This window comes from Tinamus guttatus, unplaced genomic scaffold (assembly GCF_059628265.1).
Source record: "Tinamus guttatus ecotype Peru unplaced genomic scaffold, ASM5962826v1 Tinamus_guttatus_pri_ptg000314l, whole genome shotgun sequence".
Lineage (NCBI taxonomy): Eukaryota > Metazoa > Chordata > Aves > Tinamiformes > Tinamidae > Tinamus > Tinamus guttatus.
In genome coordinates this window covers 6,735,936-6,762,886 of record NW_028288848.1, presented here as the reverse complement: position 1 = coordinate 6,762,886, position 26,951 = coordinate 6,735,936, and the positions used below count along the sequence as shown (strand labels likewise).

General features: G+C 42.1%; 1 protein-coding gene across 4 annotated transcripts in view; it reads left to right on the top strand.

Annotated features, from left to right (window-relative positions):
- The window catches only part of ARMH3 (armadillo like helical domain containing 3), a 121,454-nt gene that overhangs the window by 30,999 nt on the left and 63,504 nt on the right, over nucleotides 1-26,951 (top strand). For 2 of the 4 annotated variants that reach the window (XR_015913594.1, XM_088528699.1), the window contains exons 16-23: nucleotides 3,303-3,361; nucleotides 4,765-4,830; nucleotides 5,903-5,972; nucleotides 7,432-7,492; nucleotides 10,399-10,487; nucleotides 23,683-23,765; nucleotides 24,068-24,194; nucleotides 26,855-26,930. Coding sequence is in view for 3 of the 4 variants with exons in the window: in XM_088528699.1 (XP_088384825.1) it covers nucleotides 3,303-3,361; nucleotides 4,765-4,830; nucleotides 5,903-5,972; nucleotides 7,432-7,492; nucleotides 10,399-10,487; nucleotides 23,683-23,765; nucleotides 24,068-24,194; nucleotides 26,855-26,930 (631 nt within the window). In the remaining variant the exon portion in view is untranslated. The remainder of the gene's footprint in view (nucleotides 1-3,302; nucleotides 3,362-4,764; nucleotides 4,831-5,902; nucleotides 5,973-7,431; nucleotides 7,493-10,398; nucleotides 10,488-23,682; nucleotides 23,766-24,067; nucleotides 24,195-26,854; nucleotides 26,931-26,951) is intronic. The other 2 variants (XM_088528700.1, XM_088528701.1) reach the window with 2 other exon arrangements.

Sequence of the window (26,951 nt, the reverse complement as noted above, 5' to 3'; positions counted from 1 at the left end):
CAGCAATTTGCTTGATCTGTGCTTTGTGTTTCTCCCAGTAGCTGTGTGGGGTGAGACTGTCTGTTTTTGGCTTGCTGGAGTTGAAGCTTGATGATGAATTGCTTCATCATTTCCTCCAGGTTTCCAGTGTGCTCTTTTGCCCATTGGTTGCATGTGCAGGACCATACTGTGAAAATAGGTGATCTTTGTACCATACTTCAGCCTGTTACCAATATAGACTGTTTTAAGTTAGATGTGAGTGAACAGAAATAGGCAGATAGCAGAGGAGCTATGATGCACCATTTGTTGAACTTTATGGATACTCGACATTGTGTAACACAATGGGCAACTGGCCATCTTATTCCTGTCCAGTATTCCAGTATGCAAACTAGTTGCTAGCAGGTTGAATAAAACATCTTTTTTTGACCTGTGTATTCCAGGATTTAACTAACCTTATCTTGAGATTCATATGCATCCATTTTTTTTTCCTGTGATTTAAATTAATTACTATTCTGCAAGATAGATGTGGAAAACAGATTATTCCCCCCCCCCCTTTTTTTTTGTGACAGCCTTTATTTTTGAAGTCTGCTGCTTTCATGTTTGCTCTTGCCTTTGTCTTTAAGCTCAAAATCTCAATCTTTGCTCAGTCATTTCTTACAGATCTGTGCCCGTGAGGAAGGCTTACCAACTCTCTAATTATTCTTGTTTGCTTTTTTTAAGGGTCTTTCTTGTTGATTGAAGTTTCTGAGATGGGGCTCAATTTTAGGGATTTTTTTTTCAGTGTTATTTAACTCCTGCACTTATTAGACTCTGTAACTTGGAAAGTATGGTTAGTGCCTTGGGAACTGCCAAACCAGATCAGCTTTAGGTGGAATAACCAGTAGAGAGGACTTCTACTTAAGCAAGACAACTACTGATGAGTTTATTCTGGAATGAGGCCAGAGTTGATGCTTCTTTCTTTTTCTTGATTCTAGTTTGTATAGGAAATGTATGTAGCTGATGCATCTTTAATCTCCTTGCCTTCATGTTGCTCCATGTGTCAATGAGTTTCACAGATCAATCACTTGAAAAGTGTATTGCACACTTCAATTTAATGCCTTCAAAACTGTTGTCTCTTAATTTTAGTGGGTCTATTAATTTGTTTATATTTTGACTCTAAATATGGCCCTTGCCTATTTTTTTTTCTTCTTGTGTAAGAGAAAGCAAGTGATACCAATACAGCAGGAAAGGAAAGAGAACAAATAGCTTGAACTTCCCACCTGTCTCAAGACACAAAGAGTAATGTTTAGGAGGAGGATTGGCTTGCTGCACATCCAAGGCTAGACAGTTGTTTCAGTCATGTCCCAGAGAGCGTAATTTAATAGATTGTCTTCTGATAGATCGTCCTCCCTGGTTTGTCTCTTGTGCCAGTTAGGGGGAGCTGTCTTGGGAGGAAAACAAAAATCTTGCCTGTATTTTCTCCATCTATAAAGTAGGGTTCATACCGATAGGCCTCCCACAGGAAGTGGTCTGCTTGGCCCTTAACGACAGATGCTCTGGCTGCGCAAGGCCCAGCCTGCATTGCCTGGAAGTCTGCTGCAAGTGGCATGTTGTTCATGACAGGTATTGGCTGAAGGCAGAGTATTTAGTGGGGAACAGGAGCCTTTATAGCATGATCCCCAGGGAGAAGTGGTAGCAGCACCTAAAATATACACAGGGAGGCCTTACAATAGAAAGATAACAAGACTCCAGTGTATCAGAGTTCTCTGAGGCCATTTTCTTCTCCTTTGTTGGAGTAGAAAACTTTTCCTTAAAAACACTTTATCTGAGGTAAGGAGACATAGGAGAGACTTAACTCTTCCACTCCAAAATAGCTTTCTCTTACTCTGTATAGCAAGATGAAACCTGCATGCTTCAGGAAAGATGTTGTTAATAAAACTCTGTTCCTCAGCACCTTAGAACAGAAAACGAGAGGCATCAAACTGGACAGAACTGCTAGCTAAGCCCATTCTATCTTTTTTTATATATATTTTGTGCACACTAGCAAGCAAAGTGTTTGTTAAGGTGAGCTGCAAAGATGTAAGACACTTGGCTAATGCTGGTTTTTTTTTTTGTATTTTTTTTATTCTATACAAAAGTTTTTCTTTTTCAGGTTTTCCTCTCCTCTGAGCTTGACTCTTAAGCCATATGTCTGTTTAGCCTTCACAGGTTTTGGAGAAATTTTTAAAGGTCTCAGGAATGTGTGATTTTGAGCTCCTCAGAATATAGTTGTTCTTAAGAACAGATATCCCTAAATCAAGTTCACTACATCCTACCTAATGTGAGAGTGTAGAGAAGCCAGAGCCAGGCTTTTCTGACATCCACAGTAAATGGACGACAGATAACAGACAAACTGCAGCAGGGGAAATTCTAATTAGATCTAAGGAAAGTAATTATCACACTGAGAATAGTCAGGCAATGGAACAGGAGTCAGTGGATGCTGTGGTATCTCCATCTTTGAAGATATCACAGTATGCTAATACCACAGATTCTAAAAACTTGACTGGACAAGTCATGATACCACTTTGCCAGGGGTTGGATCAGAGGTCTCCTCCTTCCTAAGTTACGCTACTACTTTATGTGTATCGATGATGTATGTCAGCATAAAATACAGAGTAGAGAGCTTTAAAAAATAGTAATAAAACACACTTCCTCATTTTTCTTCCTCAGTCCCATTCTTTGTGAATTGTTCAATACTCCGGTTATCCTTCAGGGACAAAGCTGCTTGAAGTTGTTAGGATGAACAATAAGTTGTGAAACTTGAGCAAGGTTTAACTTTTCTAAGTTAAAATGCACAGTCTCTGCAGACTTCCTCCTTTCATGAAGGGAGCAAACAAACAGAGCAAAATAGGTTCTTTCTCTCACTGCTGGGGTTGTAACTTGGGACTCAGATTCCCAGCGTTATGCTCAGTCTGTTAAGATGTGCTGTGCCTCTACCAAAGCTTTGCTGTGCGCTTCTTAGCTTATGACAAGGGTGGCCTTTCTCAGAGGGGACAGCATGTCTCAGCTATGTTGGAAAGGCAGGGACTAACCCCAGTATTCAGAATATCTGCAAAGGTAAAATTGAGAAAAGCCCCACTGGTAATCACAATGCTGACAGATTCAAATCAAACTTTGCTATTGGCAGAGATTTGGGAAAACTTTAGTGGCTAAGCTGGAGAGAGAGAGAGAGAGCTCCATGTGTGTGGTTAGATAGTGTCTATCACGGAAGAGGCAGGAGTAGAAAGAATCTCCAAGCTGCGGGAGCAAGGGCCTCCGCCTGTTTGACTCTTCAGCACTGCTCATTTGTTTTTGCTTCTTTGCAGATGAGCACCGGCTGCACAGTGGCAAGCTGTGTCTGATTATCCTGACATGCATAGCAGAGGTAGGTTTCCTGTGTGACACTTCAGCAGGTGCTCTCTCTACAGGGTCCTATCTGTGTGCCTGTCCCCTGCTTCCTGTTGACGAGGAGCTGAATGTAATGAGTGATGAGGGCCTGAAGCAATTACATCTTGCTGATAAGCCTGATGCAATACTGTTAAAATTGGATTGAAACTTGAAAACTGAGAAATTGGGTTGAAACTTGAAAACTGAAGATCTTATTTGATTTAGTCAGCTCATGGGGACTGAGAGAGAGAAAACAGTTAAATGCTGTTGAGAGACCTTCAGATGTTATAGGCTTTTAGATGTGTAATTGTGCTAATGGCTTTCAACTTTGTGCTGTTTGAGCGATCATGGGCGGTGCCATATTCCATCTGCCCAAGAAGGACGTGTCTGAAATAAAGCCGTTTGGCAGGTTGGTCCCTGCCAGCAAGAGAGCAGCACATCAGATGATGGAGAGGGAAATCAGTATAACAGGGCTATGTCGTTAGCCTTGGCTGGAAGTGGTCCTGTCTCATGTGTCTTCCTCACATGTGTCATGGGAAGTGCATGCGATGGTTTGACTGATATCCTGAATGGTGACTGAAACCTGTGTGTGTTCACGTTCTGCTCTCTTGCAAGTAAAAATCTTTGATCCTTAATAAGGGACAAAAAGCAATGAAGTTCATAGCCAATGTAAGGATTATGAAGTAAGGTTTTTTCAAAGTGCAGTCTAAAAGCTAAACATCTTTGCTTCAAACATTTATAACTAGTTTTTTTGGAACCTGAGTACTCCTGGCAGATGTGTAGATAATGAAGCATAAGAAATGCTGCTTCTACATAGCAAGGGTATGGTTTGGCTGTGGTGTTAAAGGGTTGATGTATTTTTTTTACCTGGCCTGGCTGTGCATTACCCAGATACTAGTTTGGTTTAGAGCTGTTCTTGGAAAGATATTTGCCTGATGGGTGAGATGGCTGATTGACCTACTTACTACCTGTGCTGCAGTAACTCCTGGCATGATGGGGTTTATCAAAATGCTGATTTAAACCTTTCTCCTTGCTTTATCACAGATGTCTGGGAGACTTCATGTATTATGCAGCAATTGTTAAAATCTGGATGCTGTGGTATGTGCAGGCCACAATTTGGATGAACAAATAAAAGAAATAGAAAATTGCTCACAAAACAACAACAAAAAATAGTAATGCTGACTTTAATTAAAGTAGAGCTGGGGGCAGGAGGGGTTGATTTCCCTCGCCCACTTGAGGTACAGGTAGGAAACAGAGGAGGGGACAGATAGCTTTTTAACCTTTTAACTACTTATCATTGAGAGTTTTGTACAAAAACACTTGGGACGTAAGAGCCAAGTGGAAGGTGTTGGGCAGTTTACTGATCCTCTCTTCTTCTCCCTTTCTTGTGCTTTTCAATAGGATCAATATGCTAATGCTTTTTTGCATGATGACAACATGAATTTTCGAGTAAACCTACATAGGATGGTGAGTCTTTCTCCACAGATGCTTTGCTTTCTCTTGAGAATGAGAACACTGAGGTTTTGAGTTCCTGTATATTGAAAACTGTGCCACAGACACCTAGCCTAGATTGCTAAGACTGTGTGGAAATCCTATGATAAAAGCAATACTGGGGGAATGATCTTGAGATCACTCCCTGAATGACTTCCCCTTCACAGAACAAAGAGCTTGTAACCCTGCTGGCTAATTCAGACGTCTGTGGTAATGATGGTCCTTGAGAGAGGCCTGGCCAGTGTAGCTAGTGAAGAGCAGCGTAACATGAGGTGTCTGAGGAAATCAGTAACAGGGAATGTTCTGTCCTAACCTTCAGCAAACATTAGTCCTTGTGTCATATATTAATGGCCATCCAAATTGCCCTGATTGCTCAGATTCACCTTATGCATTCTCATGGGTGACTTGTTCACCTTCAAGGAGGAAAGTATTTTTTTTTTCCCAGTCTTTTCCCATTGGGTATCCATGGAGGAAGTGTCCTTACCTGGCTCATGAAGTTGTGTAGTTGCAAGTATCTGAACGGTTATCCTGACTTGAGGTATTCTCCCTAGTGGTATTGTCAAGTTTCACCTCAACCCACAGCAGAGTGATGTTTGGAATCATAAAAAGTCACAGACAGAATAAAACTTCTTATCTTAAAGTGTACATAACAGCATGAACATTTCATGCTTTGCAGCAAACTCCCCGTTCAGATAGCCTTTGGTCTCATGCAATCAAAACCAAAAACATTTAATGCTGCATCTGCTATTAAGAATACAAATCAGGCTGCTGGATCAGGAGCAAATCAGAGGAATTGCTGTATGATTCTGTGTCCTGTGATGTGGCTGTGCCCTCCAGTTACACAGAGTAACCCAAACCCAGCTGTCCACATGCTGAAAAGTGGCTGCACTTTGCTCCAGCCTTGGCTTTCAAGATTAATATAGGTGAGAGTGCAATTAGAAAAAGATAAAGGCAAGACTGTGTTGATGGTATTATTTGCATGAAAAATAGACCGTAATGTGCAGCATGTCACTTCAGACTTCTGTCTTCTTTTAATCTTTATTTGAAGCCAATGAGACACAGGAAGAAGGCAGCAGACAAGAACCTGCCCTGTCGCCCGCTGGTGTGTGCAGTGCTAGGTGAGTGTTGTTGGTGCCTGTTTGCTCGGGTTGCCAAAGTATCTTTTGTTAGGCAATGGGAAAAGGAGCAGATGGCCTTAGAAAGAGGGAGATTAGGTCCTGAGGAGGTTTCCAGCAGTGGGTGGTCCATCCTTATATCCTACTCTGTTACAGAGATGAATCTTGTACATTTATAGGAAGCTTTGCAAAAGCCTGTGGGCCTCCTTTTGCCTGAATAAATAGCAACGTGGAGGAGCATTACTTAGTACAATAATAGTTTTAGGTGAGTGTAATAATTTAGTCACAAACGCTTTCTAGATGTTATAATGGGGGCAGGATTACAGAAAGGACAGGTATTTGAGGTGGATGGTGTTGGCTAAAAAAGAATAGTAATGCCAGTAGCTGGGGTTGGTTTCACCTGTGCATGTGGAAGCACAGTTGAAAGCTTTTCACTCAGTTTATGATTAAATTGTGAAATTCACTGCTGTGGAGGCCAAAAGCATAAATTAGTACAGAAAAGGATGGAGATTGGGTCCCTGGATGGCTGTTAAGTCTGATGGTACAGATGCAGTTTCTGACTCTGGCATTTTCAAGCGGATGATTTTGAAAGCTGGAATAGAACAGCCAGGGGAAGAATCCATCTAGAATTGCTAGATTTCTTACATTCTTTGCCATCTGTTTTTGGACCCTACTGAGCCAACTTGCAGGGTTGTTTGGACCCTAGGAAGTCACATTTTACAGTTCTTACCACAAACATGGATTAAGCTAATGTGTTTTATGCTGAAGGTGCATTGGCCAGAGGGCACACACTCACACTCAGTTAGCACTTACTAGCTAAGCCATAGTAACTTTGTCTTTTGATTTTATTTCTGTGCTCTTTGCCTCTTATACTCACATTGGGATCCCTTAAACGTTAAAGTGACAGTCTCTCTCTGTTTTTTTTTTTTTTTCCCTTCTGAATAAAGCTTAAGCAGAAGCTTAGACTGTGTTTAAAATCAGTCCGGGTTTACTTCCTTCAAAACTGATTTTATGGATAAATGGGTGTTCTCTAAAAAACCTCTGCAAGTAAACCTTTGAATTGTATGTGGTTTCTGATGGAAATCACTTTCTAAAATGTATTTCTTAATGGAATTCTCCTCTCCTGACAAGGCTTGAAATACAAGAGCAACGCTAAGCTTCAGAATAAGTGGTGTATTCTTAATTTGATTAATAGTGATGGGAAAGCAGTGACTTAAGGCAAATTGCATTATATGCTCTCAACTTCCAGTATAATATGTATTCTTTTCTTTTTTTAATTCCAGAAGATGTCTAATTCTTTTAAGGAATAAAAGGGTGGAGGGGAGAGGGAGGAGGATTTTTTTCTCTTCTCAGTAGGGCTATTGTCTGGTTGGTTGGTAGGTTAGGTTGATTTCCTCATTGTTGTCTGCCAGAATTTAACTGTAGCTAGCTCTTCACTTTATCATTTTCTTTTCTGTCTTAGATTTGATGGTGGAGTTCATTGTAACACACATGATGAAAGAATTTCCTATGGATCTCTATGTGTAAGTGTCTGTGGGCAGACTCATAATTTCATTTGAAGTTTGATTTTGAGTTCTGCTTGTGTAACAATCTTCCAGCTGAAATAATATTTTGTGGCTGGTGGGGAGCTGGATGGCTTTTCATGAACTTTTCCAGCAATTTTTTCTACTTTAAAAACAGTCTGTGTGCCAGAAAATTGAAAGCAAAATGAATTTCTACCTTCCAGACTGACTTCCTAATCTGCTTGATCAAATACAAAGAACTTGGTTCTGAAAAAAAAAAAAAATAGAATACATGCTCAGGTATTCCAGAAGCTGAGTCTTGATCTGAAAACTGAAAAGCCAATTTCAGAAACCAGGTGCATCTGGCATGAGGCCTGGAAGACAGAGTAGATAATGGGAGAGAGACTTTCTGCAAGATGGTAGGCAGCAAGGGTAAAATCTAGCACCAGGGAAAGTGGGAGGAGGAGGAGGATGGGGCCATGCAGAGCACACATTGTGTCCTGCAGGGCCGGTGGGATGCTTTGTTTTCCTTTAGCATGGAGGGCAAAACTGGGATTTAGGCAGATCACTGGCTATTCCCTGTTTATACTGTTCTGAAGTCCCCTCAAGGCTTAAGCATCCTTATATTTAATAGAAGAGAGACGAACTATAGGCTGTTTTTCCTTAAAGTAACTTTTCAGCATGGTCTGACTTTGCAGGTGCTTTTGCAAGGATTATATTGTTCAATAGGAAGTTTGTGAGAAATTATTTTATGATAATTACAGAATTAGTTGTGGATGCATCATGTATTGAAATTTCCCAGGAAAGATGTGAAATGCTCAGGCTCGAAGGTAAATTCCCGTCTAGAATCCTCATGGGAGTGAAATAATGAGCAGTAGCAACCATCAGTGGACATTGATGTCCATTTCCTTTTGGCATGTTTATGTAGTCTTTTCATTGCATTCCTGTCTGAAACAGTCCCATAGCAAACATGGTTATTGCAAGCACAGTGGGTGTCATCTCTCTGCAATACATCTAAAAGTGACAATCTGAGGCTTGCCTCAATGGAGGGCAATATTTAATATTTACAAGAGAAATCCAAGTTGCTTTGACCAAAAGTGGCTTTTGACTGCAGTGTATATTATGAATCCCCAATACAAACCCCAAGAATACCCTGTGGTTGCAGTTGCATCTCTGAAGGTGGTGTGCTCAGGCCCCTTAGGGAGGGGCACCAGGGCTGTTAAGGGCTGGGGGGCGGTTTGTTTGGTTGCTTATTTTATTTTATTTTATTTTATTTTATTTTATTTTATTTTATTTTATTTTATTCTTTGGTTTGTTTTGTTTCCCCATGCACCTGCTTTCCCTGAGGAATACTATGCAACCAGTAGCTTTCAATGCTAAGGTACAGCTACAGAATATGTTGCACTCAGGGCTATTATAATTTGAAATAATGTTTTAGCATTTTCCAGATTCCTTCTGCCTTTTTGCCCTAAACAGCTTTTCACAGAGGCCATTCTGATCCTCACGCCAAGCAAATGTGTAATCTGAAATTCATTAAAGATCTTCCAATGCCAGTTACATCAGAAATGGTAGCTCTCTCCTTAGAACATTTGCTGTCCCTGATCTAAATGCAAGCTGTCAGTGCTATCCCAGCTACATTTTTTTTCTTGGTAGAATTTGAGAATGAAAACTAGCACTCAGGTGATGCTCAGCTGCTGTAAATGTTTATTACCTTATTGCTCTAAGGTTGCCATTTCAGTCCTTGCTCCCTCGTGTTTGAGATTATCTAAGGGTCTGCTAAGATGAATGAATGCCATGTGCATGTTATTCCTGAAGGTTTTTGAAAGATTTATTTTGAACCATTTATTTCCATTTTGGGTAATTTGTGAACAAACATTTTAATTGATTTCTATTTGGTTTTGTCTGTACTCTATTTAGTAGCATCTTTTCTGAGACTTTTGTTACTAGTAATGTAATGCGTTTTGAGAAAAAGAAATTGAAAAAAGGAATTTTCTTTTTGAAAATTCCTTCTGTTTTTCTAAATGTCAATAACTTAACATAGTTTGGACTACAAAATACATACCTGGATATGTTTTCTCTCTGTCTGCAATGAGAGCTAGTGTTAGAAAATTGCTCTATTGTGTTAGAAAATTGCTCTATTGCCTGTTTAGTTATTCATGAAAAATGTTTTTGCACCGAGGATTTTGTATAAACAGTAGATGTCATAAAGGCCTGCAGGATTTGGAGACTTCAGAAATATATTAGCTGTGTGTTGGGGGATTTCAGAATTTGCAGGTGTGTTGCTTGATCATTTCTGAGCTCATACTTAAATGCTTTGGTTAAGAATCCTGAAAAATGGTCTGAAATCCCCTTCTCCCCTTCCAGATAGGTGAACTGCAGGCCTTTCTCAATGAAATTACATATCCTGCAGTTAGTTTTGCTGTGTAACTTCCTTTAGTCTCATCCCCCTGGCCAAAGAAATGGAAAAGCTCTTCTGTGACCATATTTTGTGAAGTCTGAGAGTTGTATCTCATATAGATGGAACTTGCAAATGAATCTACTTCCTTTCATTGAGGCTTGGGGTCCTTTTATGAGGTCAGCAAAGTGTGGAAAAAATATCAGACATAAAATAAAGCTTAAAAATCCAAGGATAGTACTCTTGCATCTGCAGTCTGTCCTGTCATAGTGTGTTTAAAGTGCAATACCAGCTCCTGTCTCTGATCTTTCTCAAACCTGATTCTGGATCTGGTTCTTTGGGTATCCCTTCCCTTTGGGAGCTCCAGGCAGTGAGCCACATCTTCTCTTAGGGTTTGAATTTGTCTGTTTCCTGCAAGGGGCAAATGTGCTTATTTTGTAGACATTTCCAGGTCTGATGTGAAATTTCTGGGAAAGTTGGTGGTGAGCCTTAATGCCATGGCCTTTCCTCCCCCTTCTTTTTTTTTCTCCAGGCGGTGTATTCAGATTGTGCATAAGCTGCTGTGCTACCAGAAGAAATGCAGAGTGAGGCTTCATTACACCTGGAGGGAGCTCTGGTCAGGTATATTTTTATATTTGGACCATCTCTGCTGATGCAAAGAGTGGCAGTCTGATGGTCCAGACCTTTTGTCCCATTGCTACAGGGTTAAACAGTAAGCAAAAATTCTGTTAAATCATCTTTATTTTGCTTTTCAGTGGCTCCATGCAAATTGCCTCTTTCGGAAAGCCAGGACATTATCATAATGGGAGCTAATTTGCTTTCTTGTCTGGCCCTGATCACCATGGTATCCAAGTGTCTTTGTTTGTCTGTTTCACTACCTGAGTCCCTCTTGACTGGAGAGGGAGACATTTTCTAGGCACAGAGTTTCTCCCCCAGACACTTGAGAATAGCTGGGAGACAGACTTTTATGTAAAGGGAGGCAGACCCTACTCTTCTTTCCTACTGTAGCTGGTGGGTGTAGACAGAAGGGTGTGTGCAGCCTCTTCTGAGCAGAGCACTGTAAAAATGTCAGTGGGAAGGAAGAGAGTTTAACTCTGACCTTTGCACTAATTGCACAGGGTGCAGTTTACGCCCCTGGTATCCCTAGAATAGATAACTCTGATGGGATTTGATTTATTTCTTATGCCCATGGCACTGCACAAAAGTTTCATGGGACTGGCCTTGTGTGGGAGGTCTGAGGAAGGAGGGAGCAGAATGGATGATGAGACCTAACAGGCATCTTTCATGGGTTTGGTGCGTGCTTTTGTTCTAATCTTCCAAGCAGTGAAGTAGTTCAGCTAGGAAAGTACAGTTAATCCCTGAGCTGTTGTGGCTTAAACAAGGTTTATGAAAATTTAAGTGAGCATGGCCCTAGCTGTTATATTTCTAGAGCTATGCTTAAGACCTAAAATCAGTGACTTTGTTGGTGTAAAGCAACTCCCACCAGAAATTGGAGAGCAAGGATGCCTGTTGAAAAAGGCTATGATGAGTGGTTTCTGAAGCTGTTCTTAATTAACACCAAGTACTTCCCTTCAGTGTTTTGCACGGCTGAGTGTAGGTACAGGGAAATGAACCAACAATCTGAGTTGGTTTCAGTTATTAAATTTTTGCCTTTTGTGACATGTGGCTCATTCAGGCTCTCTAAATTATTCCTGTAGAAGGTGAAGTGGGTGCCCCTAATTAAGAGATTAGCAAATTCTTTTCAGCTGCTTTCTTCAGAGCAGAGCCCCTAGAGGCACGGCTGCAGTGTAGCGCCGGCTCCGGAGGAGAGCGGCACAATGCAGAGGTCGGTTGTGAATAGAAATTGCAGCTGGCAGTTTGTGTGATCCCTTTTCAGCAGTTATGGCAGAACTGCTTGCATTCATATCTGGTCAGGGTGAGCTGGGGCTTTCCTCCACAATGGCAATATGGGATTCCCAAAGATAATGTTTTCTGTTGGAAGATGCTTATTCCATAGTTCACAGAGCATATTCTTAGACATCTTTCAATCCTTAACTTTACTTTTTTTAAAATGGGGTGAGGGGAGGGGGGGGGGAATTCTCCCTGCCCACTGACATTTAGTTTCCTAGGATGTGCTAGTTAGTGTCTCTAATTAGCTGGTGTTTGTATAGTGCTCAGGAAATGTAAAGTGCCTTAGAAGTGTTAAGTACTGTGCGTGCTCTGAAAGCAAAGCTGTGAAGTAAAAAGCGCACAGGTTGGTGGAGTTCCTGCAGAGGACCAGGAACATCTGCACACCTGATGGAGCTGAAGAGCTGCACACTTGCTGTAAGTGTTGCCTTGTTTAGGGAGATCCTCTTAGGCAGAAGAAAGTTACAGTACGACTGACTCTTTTTCTTCCAGTAGGATGTTGGGTGCAGCAGCTGCCAGGCTCGTTCATTCAGGCTGGAAAGGTCTTGTATTGAATAACATGGGCTACAGGTGTAAAAGGGCACATCCTGGCTGCTCCAGGTGCACCTTTCCAGAACGCTGCAAGCGCCAGTCTGAAAGCAGCCTGTCTGTGGGTGCACAGTGTTTCCACATCCCTGGGCAAAGGTGCTCTTTGATCCCACACAATTTTGCTGTCTTGGATACGGAAGCATGGCTATGTTTCTGGCAGACAGCGCCAAACCTGAATATGGGGATGTCTGCACCTATTTCTACCCTTTATGGGTCATTGTGAACATATTTCCCCCTTGGGTTCTTGTATGGATTGAAGGATTAGTTGTCACTGCCTGGTGAAGAGCTAAAAGGGAACTGCTATTCACTGTGAGGCCCGAGATCTCTGTGCCCTGTCAGGTGTGCTTTGCAGAAGGTCTTCAAGCCCACACTTGTCTTCTTGAGTGACAGTGTGTGTGATGACTGAGGCAAAATCTTCCTTGTGCAGCATAGCTAATAGCAATGGAGGCCCCCAAGCAGAGCTGAGTGGAACAAAGCAGATGAAGGGAAATGGTGTGAGAGAGTGTTGAAAGGAAGGGAGGGGATTGTACCTGGCATGTAAGGGGAGAAAGGCTATTTCAGGCAAAAAGTTGAGTGGGAGAATTTGACAAAGGAAATGTTGTGGGGTGAGGAGGCAGGGGGGACGGGGTGCAGAGAAGCAGAAATGCAGGTGGTAGGTGGAAGCAGCAGCAGCAATATATATGGAGCCTTCTGTTCACTTGCTGAACGGCTAATGTTAGCTGCACCCTAATTAGGGAAAGCCACTGTGTTATCTGATGGATAGATGCTCTTCCTTTGGGAGTGCTTTGTCTTCAGGGCAGAAGGCCAGCAGCAGTGCAAAAAAAAAAAAGCACTTTCTTTTTATAGCATTAGTTACAAAGATGAAGCTCTGTATACGGCAAGAAGTGCGTATAAGCCGGCTCTAACTAGAGGTAGTCTGAAAATATATTTCTGATCATTGGAGGAGTGAGAACCTGGAATGTATTAAATAGAGCACTGGAGAATAATAAAGCAACTATAAGGTGGAATTTGATCAGCTTATGGAAATGATTACCAAGCAAATACTACTGTGATAAATGGGTAAGACTCACATGCAGAAGATGCCTTCTGGTGTTGATGCCTGTTTAACAGAGCCCTTCAGTCCATTTGAACGTGGTATGTGGCTCCATCCTTCGATTTCTGGATAATTTTTGTGTACGTCTGTGTATGTGTGGCACTGTACTATTACTGGTGATGGGTCTGGCAATTTGGCTTAGCTCAAAAGCCATAAATGGATGTGACTGTGTTTACCTAACCACTTGCAGACATTTTTTGGCTATTTTGAAGATCTCATGGGCTGTTACACCAGGTAGCTGTTACTTGCGAGGGGAAGAAGAAAAAAAAAAAAAAAACGGATTATTGAAGGCAAAGTGTCAAGTAGTTTAGCAGACCTGATGAGGCCACTGCTTTGTAGCATCCAGTTCCCTGTTGTCACAAACGTGTTCTGTTCCCTGACCTACCTGAAAATACCTTGTCCTGGGCATAAGGTTTGGGTTTGAACAATTGAACAACTAGTTTGTGCAGCACTTGGATGATGGGAAATGCTATATATGTTGTTGTTGTCAGACATGTATAAGCTATGCCAAAAGAGTTTTTGTGAGTCATTTAAGCTTTTTATATAAAAGCCCTAATTTCTTCAACTCCTCCCACCTCAAAATTAGTAATGCTTCAGCAATTTGCTCTGATCTTAGGGGGTGCAGGTAACTTCTTTGCAGTTGCTATGGTTTGCTTTAGGGGAAAGCCACGTTTAAAGAAGTAGAAAAGCAATTCTAATGTAGGCTTATAAAAGCAAGAATAAATCACTTAAAAATCATAAGTATATTTAATAATGATGAAATAGCTATTTATTAGGGCAATTGAATGCAAAGAAGGATTTAAAAAAATGAGCTTTGCCTTTATACGGTGCTGAAAATTAGTTTTCAAATTATGGTAAGGTAAAGGTACAATTTCATATCTTGTACCCTAGTTACTTTGATAGATACTGAATGCTGTTAAAATAAAGTACTTCAAATGTGTAGCACCACCAAGTCAATTCTTCTGCATTTTAAATATTTATTTTCCCACTTGGATATCAAAGCGGATGTTTACAATGGTACTGGACCAAATTGACTCCTCTGCTCTTTTGACAGTTTCTGAGTTTGTAACACGAGGATAATACTTTCGAAATCTGAAGACGTGGAAGGTTCTTCTGCGCAATATATTAAAACAAAGAAACAAGATTTTGTTTTAAAAAACAGTCTGTCTTTACAACGCACTTGCTCTTACACAGTGCTTGTTTAAGATGGTATCATTATTCTCTCGTACTTAGCTTTGGTATCTCTGTGGCCAAAATATTAATTACAAATAGTATGTTACTTATGGCATTTCTTGCTCTCCAGTTAGCCCTCTGATTTATGTTCCTCAACAGATTTCGAAATCAGTTAATGCTGCATCACCCGTTCATCTCTGACCTTGCTGTCACTGTCACATTTTCCAGCAGCCATCTAGCAATAGAAGCTGGTCTTCCTGCAGCTCTTGGGAAGACAGAATTAAAATACTATGAACCAGGCAGCCTAATTTGCTGCCACTGGCAGAGCACTAGGTGCCCTGAGAGTCCAAAAGGCTGGACATCTAGCAAATGACTTGGAGATTTTTAGGAAAGGAAATAAAAAAACTAAAATCTGCCCTTTTGCAGAATTTCTTATGTAGTTTTAAAATTACTACTGGGACCCAAGATCCAACAACACTCTTCTGAATGCTGATGGAGTATTAAAAGAGTTCAGAGGAAGCAGTAATTTAACAGATGGCCTCTCCAGCTGATGGTATAGTTGAGATTGCTCTGGTAATTTCTCTGCAATTAGGAGTTTAAGAATATAGTACCAAAGAAATGATTTTAGGCTATGAAAGATGTTGGAAGCATGAGAGAAGGGCTTCTTCAACACAGTACCTTCTAAAATAAAAGAATAGAGATCATGTGCAGAGATAGAGTACAAGGAACAGGAGTTTGTGTGTTGGGTATGAAGTGCTTTAGTGTGTTGGTCAGTACAAAGAAAATCTGTCTCTATAGGAAGTGGCTCCACTTTCAAGTGTACCGTTTTTGTGCAGAAAAAGAAAACAAATTATCAGTGAGATTTGATCTTTCAAATACCTCCCAGCAAAAATGTTTTCTGATTTAATTCAGCTGCCTGTGAACTATAAAGAGAACTAATGCTGGAGTCTTAGCGCCTTTAACTCGACGTACTCTGATTAATGCAGATTTTATCTAGTGCTTGTGTTCTGATTTTTTGTGTGCCTGTTGGTAGTGAGTTGGCCCAGCCTTTGAGTTGCACATCAGAATCTCCCCACAACTGAGAGCTGCTAGGCACATGATGTATGTCAGAGGCTGGAGATGCGGGGTCCCAGTGGTTCATGAGTGTAAGATGGTGCTGGCTTCTCCAGAACACTGTCACCTCCTTGAGGAGCGAGGCTGGGAATGGGAAGGATGGGTTATCTCTGCAGTGCCCAGTGACAGAGCAGCAGAAAATGACAGTTCAGTGGGTGAGTGATGTGGGGAGGGAACAGTATTTGGGTATTTGCCTTCAGTGTTGCTTAATTTACTGTATGTTTGAAAGAGGGAAGGCTGTTCTCTCCTCAGAATGATGTATTGCCCATTTCAGCCATGTTCATGCTTCCTTCCTTTGCTAAGAAGGATGTAGACAGAATTTCCCAGGTCCCGGGTGAGTTTTCCAAGCCGTGCTTAGTGGGCTTGCAGGAGCAGTGTTAGCTGCCACTGGCCCTGGGGTATGTGTGAGTGCAGCAGTTCTGTGGCCCTGCGCTCGGCCCTGCTGGTGTTCTTGATTGATGGGCTGCTTTCCCCAAATAGCTCCTGAGGGCAGATCTGGCACTTTCTGCAGAGCTTTAGGTGACAGAGCACCTGAGCTTGTGCATTTGTAGGTTTGTAAAAATGACCTTGTGAGCTGAATGCTATTTCTTCTCCGCTATTGTTTGATATTACTAGTATCAATGTGATTAAAAGTGTTACTTGGTGAGCCCTTGAGCATTTTGGTGAATTGGCTCATTTTCCATTTTCCAAAATGGGGACGCTGAAGTTTTGGAAGGTATATTTGTTTCTAAGTGCCTCACTAAGTCTGTTTCAGAACTGTAATCAACTTCCATTTTACACAATGTCCTTGACTAATCTGTGGCATCTCACCTCATGCCTGCGTGTAGGTAGGAGACCAGGAAGTTTAATCTCTGTTCCTTATCTCTGAAATTGAAAGAAGAGATATAATAACCAGCTGTTTAGTAGGAAGCCCACAAGGTCCACAAGCACTTGTTGTCTTGGGGAGGAGGATATTAACATAAACACCGCAGCAAACCAGAGTAGTGCTGAAATGTACCATGAAGCCCACAGCTGTTTGCACAAGCTAAAGGATGCAAGTGTTACATGCTATGGAATAGATAGTGGGAGCAGGCAGCCGCTGGGGATATAGATTTTCTTTCCTCATAGGAATTCTGGTGCTTGGTTGGACATGTGGTATTATGCTGCACAAACTGATATTAGTAACCAATAGTGCAACTATTATTTAGCCCTGTGAGCTGTTTCTGTGAGTTTAGGAATTCAGGGAAATCAAAATACCAGTGAGGTATAAAATTCATGGGCTCCTGAGGCAATAAAGTGAATCTTATGTAAAGGTTTATGGTGTATGCTGTGGGTCAATATCCATTTATTCATTTAATTTGTAGTTCCTGTAGCCCATGGTGTTGCCAAAAGGAATGATACCGTCTTACAGAACTCTCATTTAAAAGCAAAAAATACACAAAATTTGGAAGGAAAACTACAGGTGTCCGTGTAACTCAGTGAAATGTGTGTGTATTATTTACATTAGGAAATAATAATAATTGGCTGTCTGCTGCCCTTCTCTATTGGTTGGGCAATTTTGTGTTACTCTTTCCATACTGCCTGTTTCAACTGTGACAAAAGTTTTCCTGTAAGAACACAAAGATGCTTGAAGTATCCTGGTACAATTCTCCTAAAGAAGACAACGTAAGAAACCTAAAAGTGATTAGCTTTTTTGCAAAAGAGAATATTCTAAATTCCCGATATGGTGCATATTTAGGAAGTACCTTCTGTATCTAATTCTCATGTGCTCCATAGTGTACTAATAATTTTAATACTGATGGTAAAGGGTTTGGTCCTACTTGCCAACTGAGAAAAGTTAATATCAGATTTGTGGCTGTTGGTCACTTGGTTAGTTCAGGAAGGGAAAATTTTCATTAGCAGATCTTTGCTTTGTTGAGGACAAATGGAGTTTAGTCATTCACTGGATAAAATCTAATAATCTTGTGGTCATCTTGCCTCAGCCTGGCAGATCTCATCTGGATATGTTGCTCAGTCCTTCAAATTACTTCCAAATAATACCAGTTAACGCTGAAGAAATTGATAGTGAATGCTTAATGCCTTTTAGATCACGGTGACCCAGTGGAGGCACTATGATAACCTCTGGTGTGAGCAGCCCCTTTGGTAGCTGGAGGTGTATCACACGGGAGCTGTTCAGTCTTTTCTTTAGCTGCACAGGGAGGGTTGAAGCTTTCAGAATGCAGTGATTTATCCCCATGCACTTGTTCCCAAGGGGTGACACTTGCAGTTCTTTTGTCCTGCTGTCTTTCCATGTTATCACACCGTGTTTCTGTGCTTTCTCTTATTCTTTTCCCTTCCAAATTGGCTATGGTTTCTAAGACCTCATGGAAAAACATGCGACCTTAACTCCCAAGGCTACCATTTAAGTAACAGTATGAGCCTGTGCTGTCAGGCAGAGCAGAGTAGCTCAGTACTTCCCTTGCCTCTTAAGAGGAATGAAGCTTGTGGCTGTGTATGGGGCTTTTTTATATAATGTTCACCTGAGCTTTAGCCTAAGTTGGAAAGCCTGGCTTCTCTTTTGCTGCTTGCTGGAATGCCATCAAGAAGCATGAGCTATTGGCATTTCTATCTACCTTGCAATTTCAGTTAGTGCTGTTAGCTCGCTGTCATTGAGCTGCTTGGATGCAGGGAGTCCTGACTGTGCTCAGAAGTGGTGACCAGCTGCCTGGGCAATGCACGCTTACCAAAACCTGCTCTCTGTCCCTTCCAGGACAAGGAAAGGTAGGCACAGGGCTGCGTGTCTTCAGAAAGCTGCGCGCAATGATGGACCGCTCTGTTGCTGAAGCCTGAAGCCAGCTCAACTACTGATGCTTTGAGACAGAGCAATGCTGGTTCTCTCTGTTATCCTGGAGGGCAGGAAGACTCAAGTCCTGCTTCCTAAGGAATTTAAATAAGTTTTTCCTCAGCTGCATTGCGTTCAAAGCAGTGCACTATTCCCTGCCCGCTCTGGCACACTTGCTGCTGTTAGTGGTACGGACCTTGCCATCCTCCCTCTTGAGGATTTGCATGTGTGAGTGGGCTCGCTATAAGATGGCCGGGGTGGTTGCTGTGCTGCTGAGGATCCCGAAGGTAGAGGAGTTCCCTGCAATGAGGAGGTTTTGCCCAGCTGCCCTGTAGTGCTGTGTGGGTGGGAATTGTCCTAAGGAGGTGAGTTGAAACCCTGAGAAAAGCAGGACAAGGCCCTGGTATAGTTAATGCTGGAGACTGTTAGCAGTATGGTACCTTCTGGAGGGAATGGGGAAATTAGTGCTCCTCCCAGAGTGCCTCCAGACCTTCAAGAGATCTGGCTAGAAGATTTAAGGATATATTAGTAGCACACAGGATTCCTATTAATTGACATTGCAACTTCTGGGAAGCCCTAAGCATTTTTTTCCCCGCTTGCTCCTTTGAGGGCCATTATATGCTCTGTTAGAAGATTTTTGACCTGTGAACACAGCAGAAGTGATAAAGGCCTCCAGACTGTGCTCATGCCATCCAGGATGTCAGCGATGTGTGTCTCAGGGCTGTTCTTTTCTGCTCTGTTATACAGTAGCACATCAGAGCCTTTAATGCTCTTGGCAGAGTCTGTGCTACACTGTGATTTGCCCAAGGGACTGCACTATTTCTCCTTCTTTTCTCTTTTCTGCCCCCCTGCGCCTTGTGCATCAGTGATCCAAACGATGAACGCTGAGTCGATAAATAGAACAAAACCGTGGTGTGAATCCTAACTGTGCTGAGGCCAAGTTTGCTTATTCTTGAAACAAGGCTTACAGGGAGGGTAGGTCTGCTTTTTTTGGGAGGAAGAATAGGGGAGGGAGGAGATGTAGGGCCTCAGTCCAGAAATGGGAATTGCTTCCTTCCCAGTGCAAGTGAGGAGGAACAGCTGGCTGCTCACAGCCTCCTTAAAGGATTGGCCTGCAGAAGGTGGCAAATGCTCGAGCAGGAGTATTTCTGCTCCTTAGTAGCAAGACTGGCTGCAAGAGTGATAAGGGAAAATGTCAGTCCTCAAAAGCAGCTGCACGGCAGGAGAGCTAAGAACTTCTTCAAATGCAGTCATTGTGGTTAAAAAATAAATAAATAAAAATAAAGGGTAGGGGGAAGGTATCTGTAAAAGCTGGTGATCCCATTTTCATCCTTTGGCCATGGTAATCCTTGGGAGAAAAAATTGCCCGAAAACCGATCCAAACACTTATACCACTTTTCCATACGGCCAATCATATGGCTTCATGCTCTTTTAAGTGTCCTCTCTACAAGCTTTAGGGGTTTTGTGTGTGTGTGTGTGCGTGTGTGTGTGTGTGTAACTGTAGGCCTTCAAGGATGCCTTCTCTGCTTGTTGTTTTGGGAAGCATAGCAGGCGTGCTCAGCTCAGGACACAAAATGAAGAGCTTGCATGCAAATACTGATTGCTGCTGGTTTAGTTACACCCTCTAGCTTTTGTTGCTAGAGAACTCTAGTGACGCTACTGTGCTGTGAAATTATGGGTGTTTTCAAATTTTGTAGTGGGTGTATTGTATTCTGGTAAGAAATAGGGAAGACTGGTATCTTTAGGGTAGAAAGATGCCAGAACTTTGGAAAAATGGTGCTATTTTCCAGTGTGTGTTGAAATAAATCTCTGTCCACACTGTGCATCATTTAAATCCTGAAGGACAAATGTGGATTACATGGCTGAGCCCAAGCAGGGACCGCAGTTCTGTCCGTCTGTGCAGCTGAGAAATCGAGTCGTGGCTCTGCTGGGAGCAGAAATGGGTAAATTTCCTGACTTGTGTGGGAAAGGGCAACCTGCAGATGGGATATGAGAGAAGAACAGTTTATTGCAGCAGGGAAAACGTGACACATCTGGCTTGGTTTCAGATTGCTTGGGAGTAGTAATATTGCCTCGTTGGTGCTCAGGAATGGATGATGTTCAGCTACTTGAACCTTTGCTCTGAGAGTTTCTTGTGTGTGCAATGGCACTGAAGAGCAGCAGGATTTAAAAATTGTTAATCCTGAAAAGTCCTGGCCACTGCTCGCTTTCCATGCAGCTTTCCTTTGCAAGCAGACTTGAGGCACACACAGTCCCAGCTTTAAGGACTCGAACTCTGCAGTGTTCCTGCTCCTTTCTTTGTGTCGCTTGTACGGATGGACTGATGCAAAAGCGGTGGTGTAAGAAAAGCTTGCTGGCTCTCTGCACGTTGATGGAGTGTTGCCCCTGACTAGGGTGACTGCAACTGTCTTAAAAATGCACAGTTCCCAGGTGACAGGTGAATTTATCTGTGTAGTACACGCAGCGGCTGCAAATTTGGCCATTTGTTCTTCTCGTTAGCTCTGAGGCCAGCACAGAGCTCCTCTTCCCTGCGGAGTGTCCCTTGCCTCTAGATCTTGGGGAGCAGCAGCACAGATTGACTGCGAGTGGGCTGTTACGTAGCGCAATTTGGGTACAAAGACTGATTTCAAGCAGCAGTAATATCTTTTTTTTTCTAACTGAAACAGGAAAATTAAACATCATCAAATTCATTGCTGCAAATGGAATAGACACAGGAGCTGTTGCCAGGGTGGACTGGAGGATTGGTTAGGTTTTTCCAAGTGTTGCCATAAAAATAGAGCCATGTGTGTGCTTTAGGGGGATATCTGATCAACACGCTAGTAGACAACTATAGGGCATTTGCTCTCTCAGTGAATGAATATTGAAAGTTTATATTTCTTCAAAAACCTCTCTCCACCATGAGCTTTCTTGTTCACTGTGTCTGGTTGTTCAAGGACTTCTCTCCAGACTCCATCACTGCCCCCTGCCAAAGGCCTTTCTGTTATAAAAGTGAGAGGGGGCGATATGAAAATTCAAGGCTTCCTGCCACTTCTTACAGTAAATCCCTCTGCTTCCAGAAAGCCCAACTGCTAACAGCGGAACGACAAAGTTCGGTCAGAAGATGTGACTATATGACCTGTTCTGGCTGGGCAGGAGGTAAAACATGCTCATAACTATTAAAAAGAAAAATGGCCAATAAGCAGCTGTGACAGGGACGCGGGCAGCTGCCTTCAGCGCAAAGCAGAGACTGCGGGAGGCCGCGGCTTTTGCTGTGGAGACTTGGTTACCTTGGAAACCTGGGCTTAGCTGGATCTCTGCTCCAGCGGAGAGCCCATCTGTACCTGCTACTTCTTTGTTTTCAAATGGCTGTTTTGCAGAAAAATATCTGACAGGAGTATTTGCAGAGCTGGATTAGTCCGGCCTCCGCTTGTGGTCCCGGGTGTTTGCGTCCGAGGATAAGGTGTTGTCAACGGCCTCGGGGCTTCTGCGGCTGGGCTGAGAACAGATCGGTATTTCTGCTTAGTGAAGGGGGCTCTTAATCTTGGAGCATCTTGTAAGGGGGAATGGCCTGCGCATCTGGAGTTTGCAGAAAACTTGGTTTCTTCTGCTTGCAGTTCAGCTCCAAGCCTCCAGCTTGTAGGGAAAACTTGAAGCAGCATCTCCCTCGGTAGTGAATAAACAGCCTCATTAGGCCCGTGAGCTTCCTTTTTGGGGGACATAAGTAAAATTTTGATACTGGAGAACTTCTGGCATTGGAAGGCAGTGATTTCAGGACTGTATTCAGGGTCTCTAATGTGTTTAATTCCAGTCTTTGCCAATCTCTTGAGATCCATTTCTTTGCCATAGATTTTTCATTTTGCTTTTTCTGAATACTCTGGGATTTTGAGGTCGGGGAGACCATAATTTTGTGCTTATTGGGTTCCTGTTCCCTGTGCTCTATCCAATCTGCAGCGTCCTCCCAAACTGCAGTTGCTTTTCTCACTGGTTACTGTGTAGTGTGTAACATGGATAGTGGCAGCATTTGGAGGTGACTGCAACCAAATATTCTTATACTGCTTAGGAATTTGAGATTGTATTTAAGTTTTTTTTTTTTAAATCCGTGGCTAGGTTTTTCCCTTCTCAGATGACATGTCTCAAATCTGCTCTTTGGCAGTGGGCAATAGCTGTTTATGTGACTTTGATCCCGGGCTGCAGGGCTGTTATCTCCTATTTTGATGTTGGTTCTTGACTGCCTGGGCATGTGAGCAGCGACGTGTTTCATGCAGGTGCTGCCACAAGCTGGGGCAGGGGAGAAAGAGTAGATTTAACAAAGTGAAGTTGTGCCTGTAAGAATTAAAAGCCTGCCTGGCATTACCTCTTAGATGCTGTTACCAATTAGTAGGTAATTAAGAACCTTTTAAAAATGCCTTTATAGCTTTTCAGCTTGACTTTGCAGGCCACCTAATTCAGAAGTCTTAAGTCATTAAACCCACTGGTTTCAGAGCAGAGAGTACATTAAGAATTTCTTTTAGGCAGACATCACACAGAAGAAAATAACTTTCTCTTTAAAATTTTTGCAGGCAACAACACTAAGAAATTTCCGTCTTCCAAGTGTACAGAACACAATTGTTTGTAAAGTTTGTGTGATTAAAGCTCTTTTAGCCAACCCTTTTGTTAATTGCCATGATCACTGTCCCATCATGGGTGCTATGAGCCTTTGTTTTGCTTTAAAACAAGCCTGAACCAGATCTGTTGTCTTTGCTGCACAGCCCTAGATAACTGACACAATTAAGACGCGTGAAGAGGCACTCAGATAAGGGAGCAGCAAAGCAGTGCCGTCCTCTGTTGTGTCTTGTCTCAGCTTCATGTAGCAACAGGAGTGACAGTTTGGGGCTGACTCTGTGTGCATCGTGCTGCCGATGTATGAAGCGGAAAAGAGACAGAGGAGGTTTCTAGCCCTCACTTGAGGATCTGGAAGGTAGAAAAATCCCTGGTGAACTCACTAAGTTAACAAGTAGCTCACCTTGACCCTGAGCAGGTTTGGGAAGTCAGTGAGGAAAAATACACTTGGGATGTGAAAATAACTGTCATTTGTTAAGTCATCTAACTGTCATTTGCTAAGTGACTTTTTGAGAATGCCTTTGCTTTTAACTTTAGTATGCATATATTAAAACATATATATATATCTTTTCCTTCTCTCTTAGCTTTGATCAACTTGTTGAAGTTCCTCATGTCTAATGAGACTGTTTTGCTGGCGAAACACAACATCTTCACCCTGGCTCTTATGGTGAGTATAGAAAAAGCAAATTCTCTACTTTAAGCAACTTAATTCATCTTAATTGAACTTTAGGAAACTTTAGAACCCTATGTACACGCTTCCTTTTCCAGGCCCCAGTTATGGCAGTACTGAAGTTTCTTGTCTCTTTTGCACTGATGAAATAGATGAAGTCATGAAGCAATATAATGCATAATGGAATCAAAAGCTAATTTATTTATATTGTTTTGTTTTATTGTTGTTTATATTGTTTATTTCTGTCTATTAGGCTTCATGTAATATATCTGTTGTAACTTGGTTTCACTTCTGTGTAGGTCGTGAACTTATTCAACATGTTCATCACTTACGGAGACACCTTTCTCCCCACTCCCAGCAGCTATGATGAGCTGTATTATGAAATCATTCGGATGCATCAGAATTTTGACAACCTTTATTCTATGGGTGAGTGCTCCTGGCTGGTCAGGAAGGCTGTAGACAGATGGTTTGGGTGTGCGTGCAAGTTCTGTTCCTGTGTCTTGTCTTTTCTGTCTGTCTGCTGATGGTCTTAGTGAATGGGCATGTTTTGTTTCAGTATGCTAGGTAACTTAAGAACTGAGATAGGGATAAGCTTGTTAAAGGGATACGTTTTGTTCAGTCTGAAACCAGACTTTTTAGCAGAGATGTGTTACCTCCCTAGCAGCCACTGACTGTGACTGGAAATACAGATTTAATGGTGCAACTAGTTATGTGGGAGTTTATATTTCATGTATCTTCGTGTAGTTCAGTCAATTTGTAGTTTGCATCTGTCACATTTGGCAGCCTCAAATGAGAGGGCAAGCACAAGCTACACAACCAGTCGGCACCAGGAAGCATGCATCAAGAGCAAGAATTTGGAAAAGAATTTGAGAAATTTATAACAAGAACCTGGCTGTGCTAGACAAATCACACTTAGTGCGCTTATTGCTAAAACAAACTAAGAGAACAGCCCCCACAAACCTGCTTGCGATGACGAGCAAATCACTGGACTGAAGAATGTGCCTGCTGGCGAAACATGAAGAGGCTGCCATGCTTCAAAGGAAGAAGCGTGCTGGAATGCCACCAAGTGAAACACAGCAGGAGGAAGAGGAACAAAGAAGCAAAGAACGCAGGGAGGCACAATCAGGCAGGGTACACACGGAGGGTGGCTGCAGCAGGGCTGGTGCAGTGCCTGCATGCTTGGAGCTGTGAAGAGAATAATGTATCTATGTTCTTTGTTTGCTTTGTTCCAGAGGGACATTTCCTCCCCAGCCCCGCTGCTCCCTTCTCAGCATGATCACCCCATGAACAACAGGAGTGATTTAAGCAGTAAAGGGATTTAAAGGGTGGGGGGAGGAGGCAGCTGGTCACAGAACTCTGCTGACATAGGGAAGAATTGTCTTCACCAAAATAAAAGGAGCCAAATACTCCCACCAGTTACAAGCAGAAAATGGACACTTCTCTAGTATAAATTTTCTGCAGTTTTCATGTTTTGTGCAAAGAATCAGGAGGCTTATTTTGTCTGCAGAGCAGGTGAGATTTTTTGCTAACCCATTCCCTATTCCCAAGAATTCCAGCTAGTAAGATGAGGTACTTTCACTACTCAGCAATTTTTCAAACCCCTCCCTTGTGAAAGCTGAAGGAAACTGGAATGGAAGAATAAGACGCTGAAATACTTACTCAATTGGACTGCAGCAGGCACATTTGACTGGTTGAAACAATTCATTTATCAGATGAATTCATTTTCCATCCTGCTACATACAGCAAATCCTTTGAATTAATAGTGTAGATGACTGAATGGAAACCCTCTCTGAATTCATTACAGTATTTGAGGTATTAAAGTAAGACACCTTCAGAGCTGACTCTTTTCCCCCTTCTGCAAATGCCAAATAATGGGAACACTAGAAAGAGAGGAGGAATCGCTGTCTTGATGCCAGCCAGTTTTGACAAATGTCCCGATAGCTTCTTTGGCTTTGTCAGAGCATATCCTTTAAGCTATGGTTGCTCTTCCATCTTTGTCCTGGGACATCTGTTAAGAAAAAAAGGAAAGTTACTTCATCCATTAGTTCTACTGTTGATGGATGTGAATGAAGCCCTCTACTTTGAGGGAGAGAGTTTTGATATTTGTTTTCTGGTCCTAAATCTGAGCTTGTGCAGATTTGCAGAACTGAAAGCTTCTTTTGTGTAATAATAGGTCTGAGTTTTCAGCCACTGTGTCTACAGGTTCACTTGTAGCATCAGTGTTTCTAGATGATCCTAAATTGGGATGAATTTCTTTTCCTCTGTCTGTAAGTGTGAGGCAAACCTTTATTCTAAGATGTAACCCCAGAAGCCCCTGGATATACTGATTCATAAAAGATTCCCTTCTGTTCAGGCAATGTGGAAGAAAACCCAATTATTTGCTCTGGACTCTGTTACTCTTTTGATAGTTAGCAAAAGCTGCACAGGTTACTGCACTCTAGAAGCATTACAGATTCTGACCTAAATAAATGTTCTGGAGATGCTTGCAGCAAAGATTTAGGTTCACTAGAAATTATTCCTGTTGCAGAATGTTTTCAGAACCATTCCCTAGTCTGTCAGAGACCATCTGTGCAAGAGTGACATACTGGATGCTAAATGGAGCATTCTTCTCTAAACTGATGTGTACTCTCTCGCAGTTCCAGATAAAGGAGAAGGTAGAAAGTCAATCACTGTTGGATTGGATGTAAATCATAAGCTGTAGTCTAGTTGAGGTGGAACCTTGTGTGAGTAGGAGGAGCTGGAGGAGAGAAATAATGGGTGGAATAGCAGATGGCATAGACTGGGCCTCTGCTCCTATTTCTGATAGAAACCAACTTTAATGAAGAATGGTGAAATTAAGAGGAGCTGGTTTTCTTTTGATTCCTTTCTCTTTTCTCCGGTCTGCTTCCTTTCTCCCGTTCATTTTGTCCTGCATACCTTTTCCATATTACTTCATGTTCAAGACAGCCGTGGGTTATTTTGGTTGTTTGTTTTTTCACGAGTCTGCCATCTCAACAAAGTATTTTTGACATTTAGAATTAAAAAAATGTTGCATTGCCCATTCAGTGCTAGCACCGTTAACTGTTGTCTTTTGTTTTTTCTTTCAGTTCTAAGGCTTTCTACCAATGCTGGTCAGTGGAAGGAGCCTGCAAGCAAGGTGACCCATGCATTAGTCAATATTAGGTAAGAAATAGAAGCTAATAA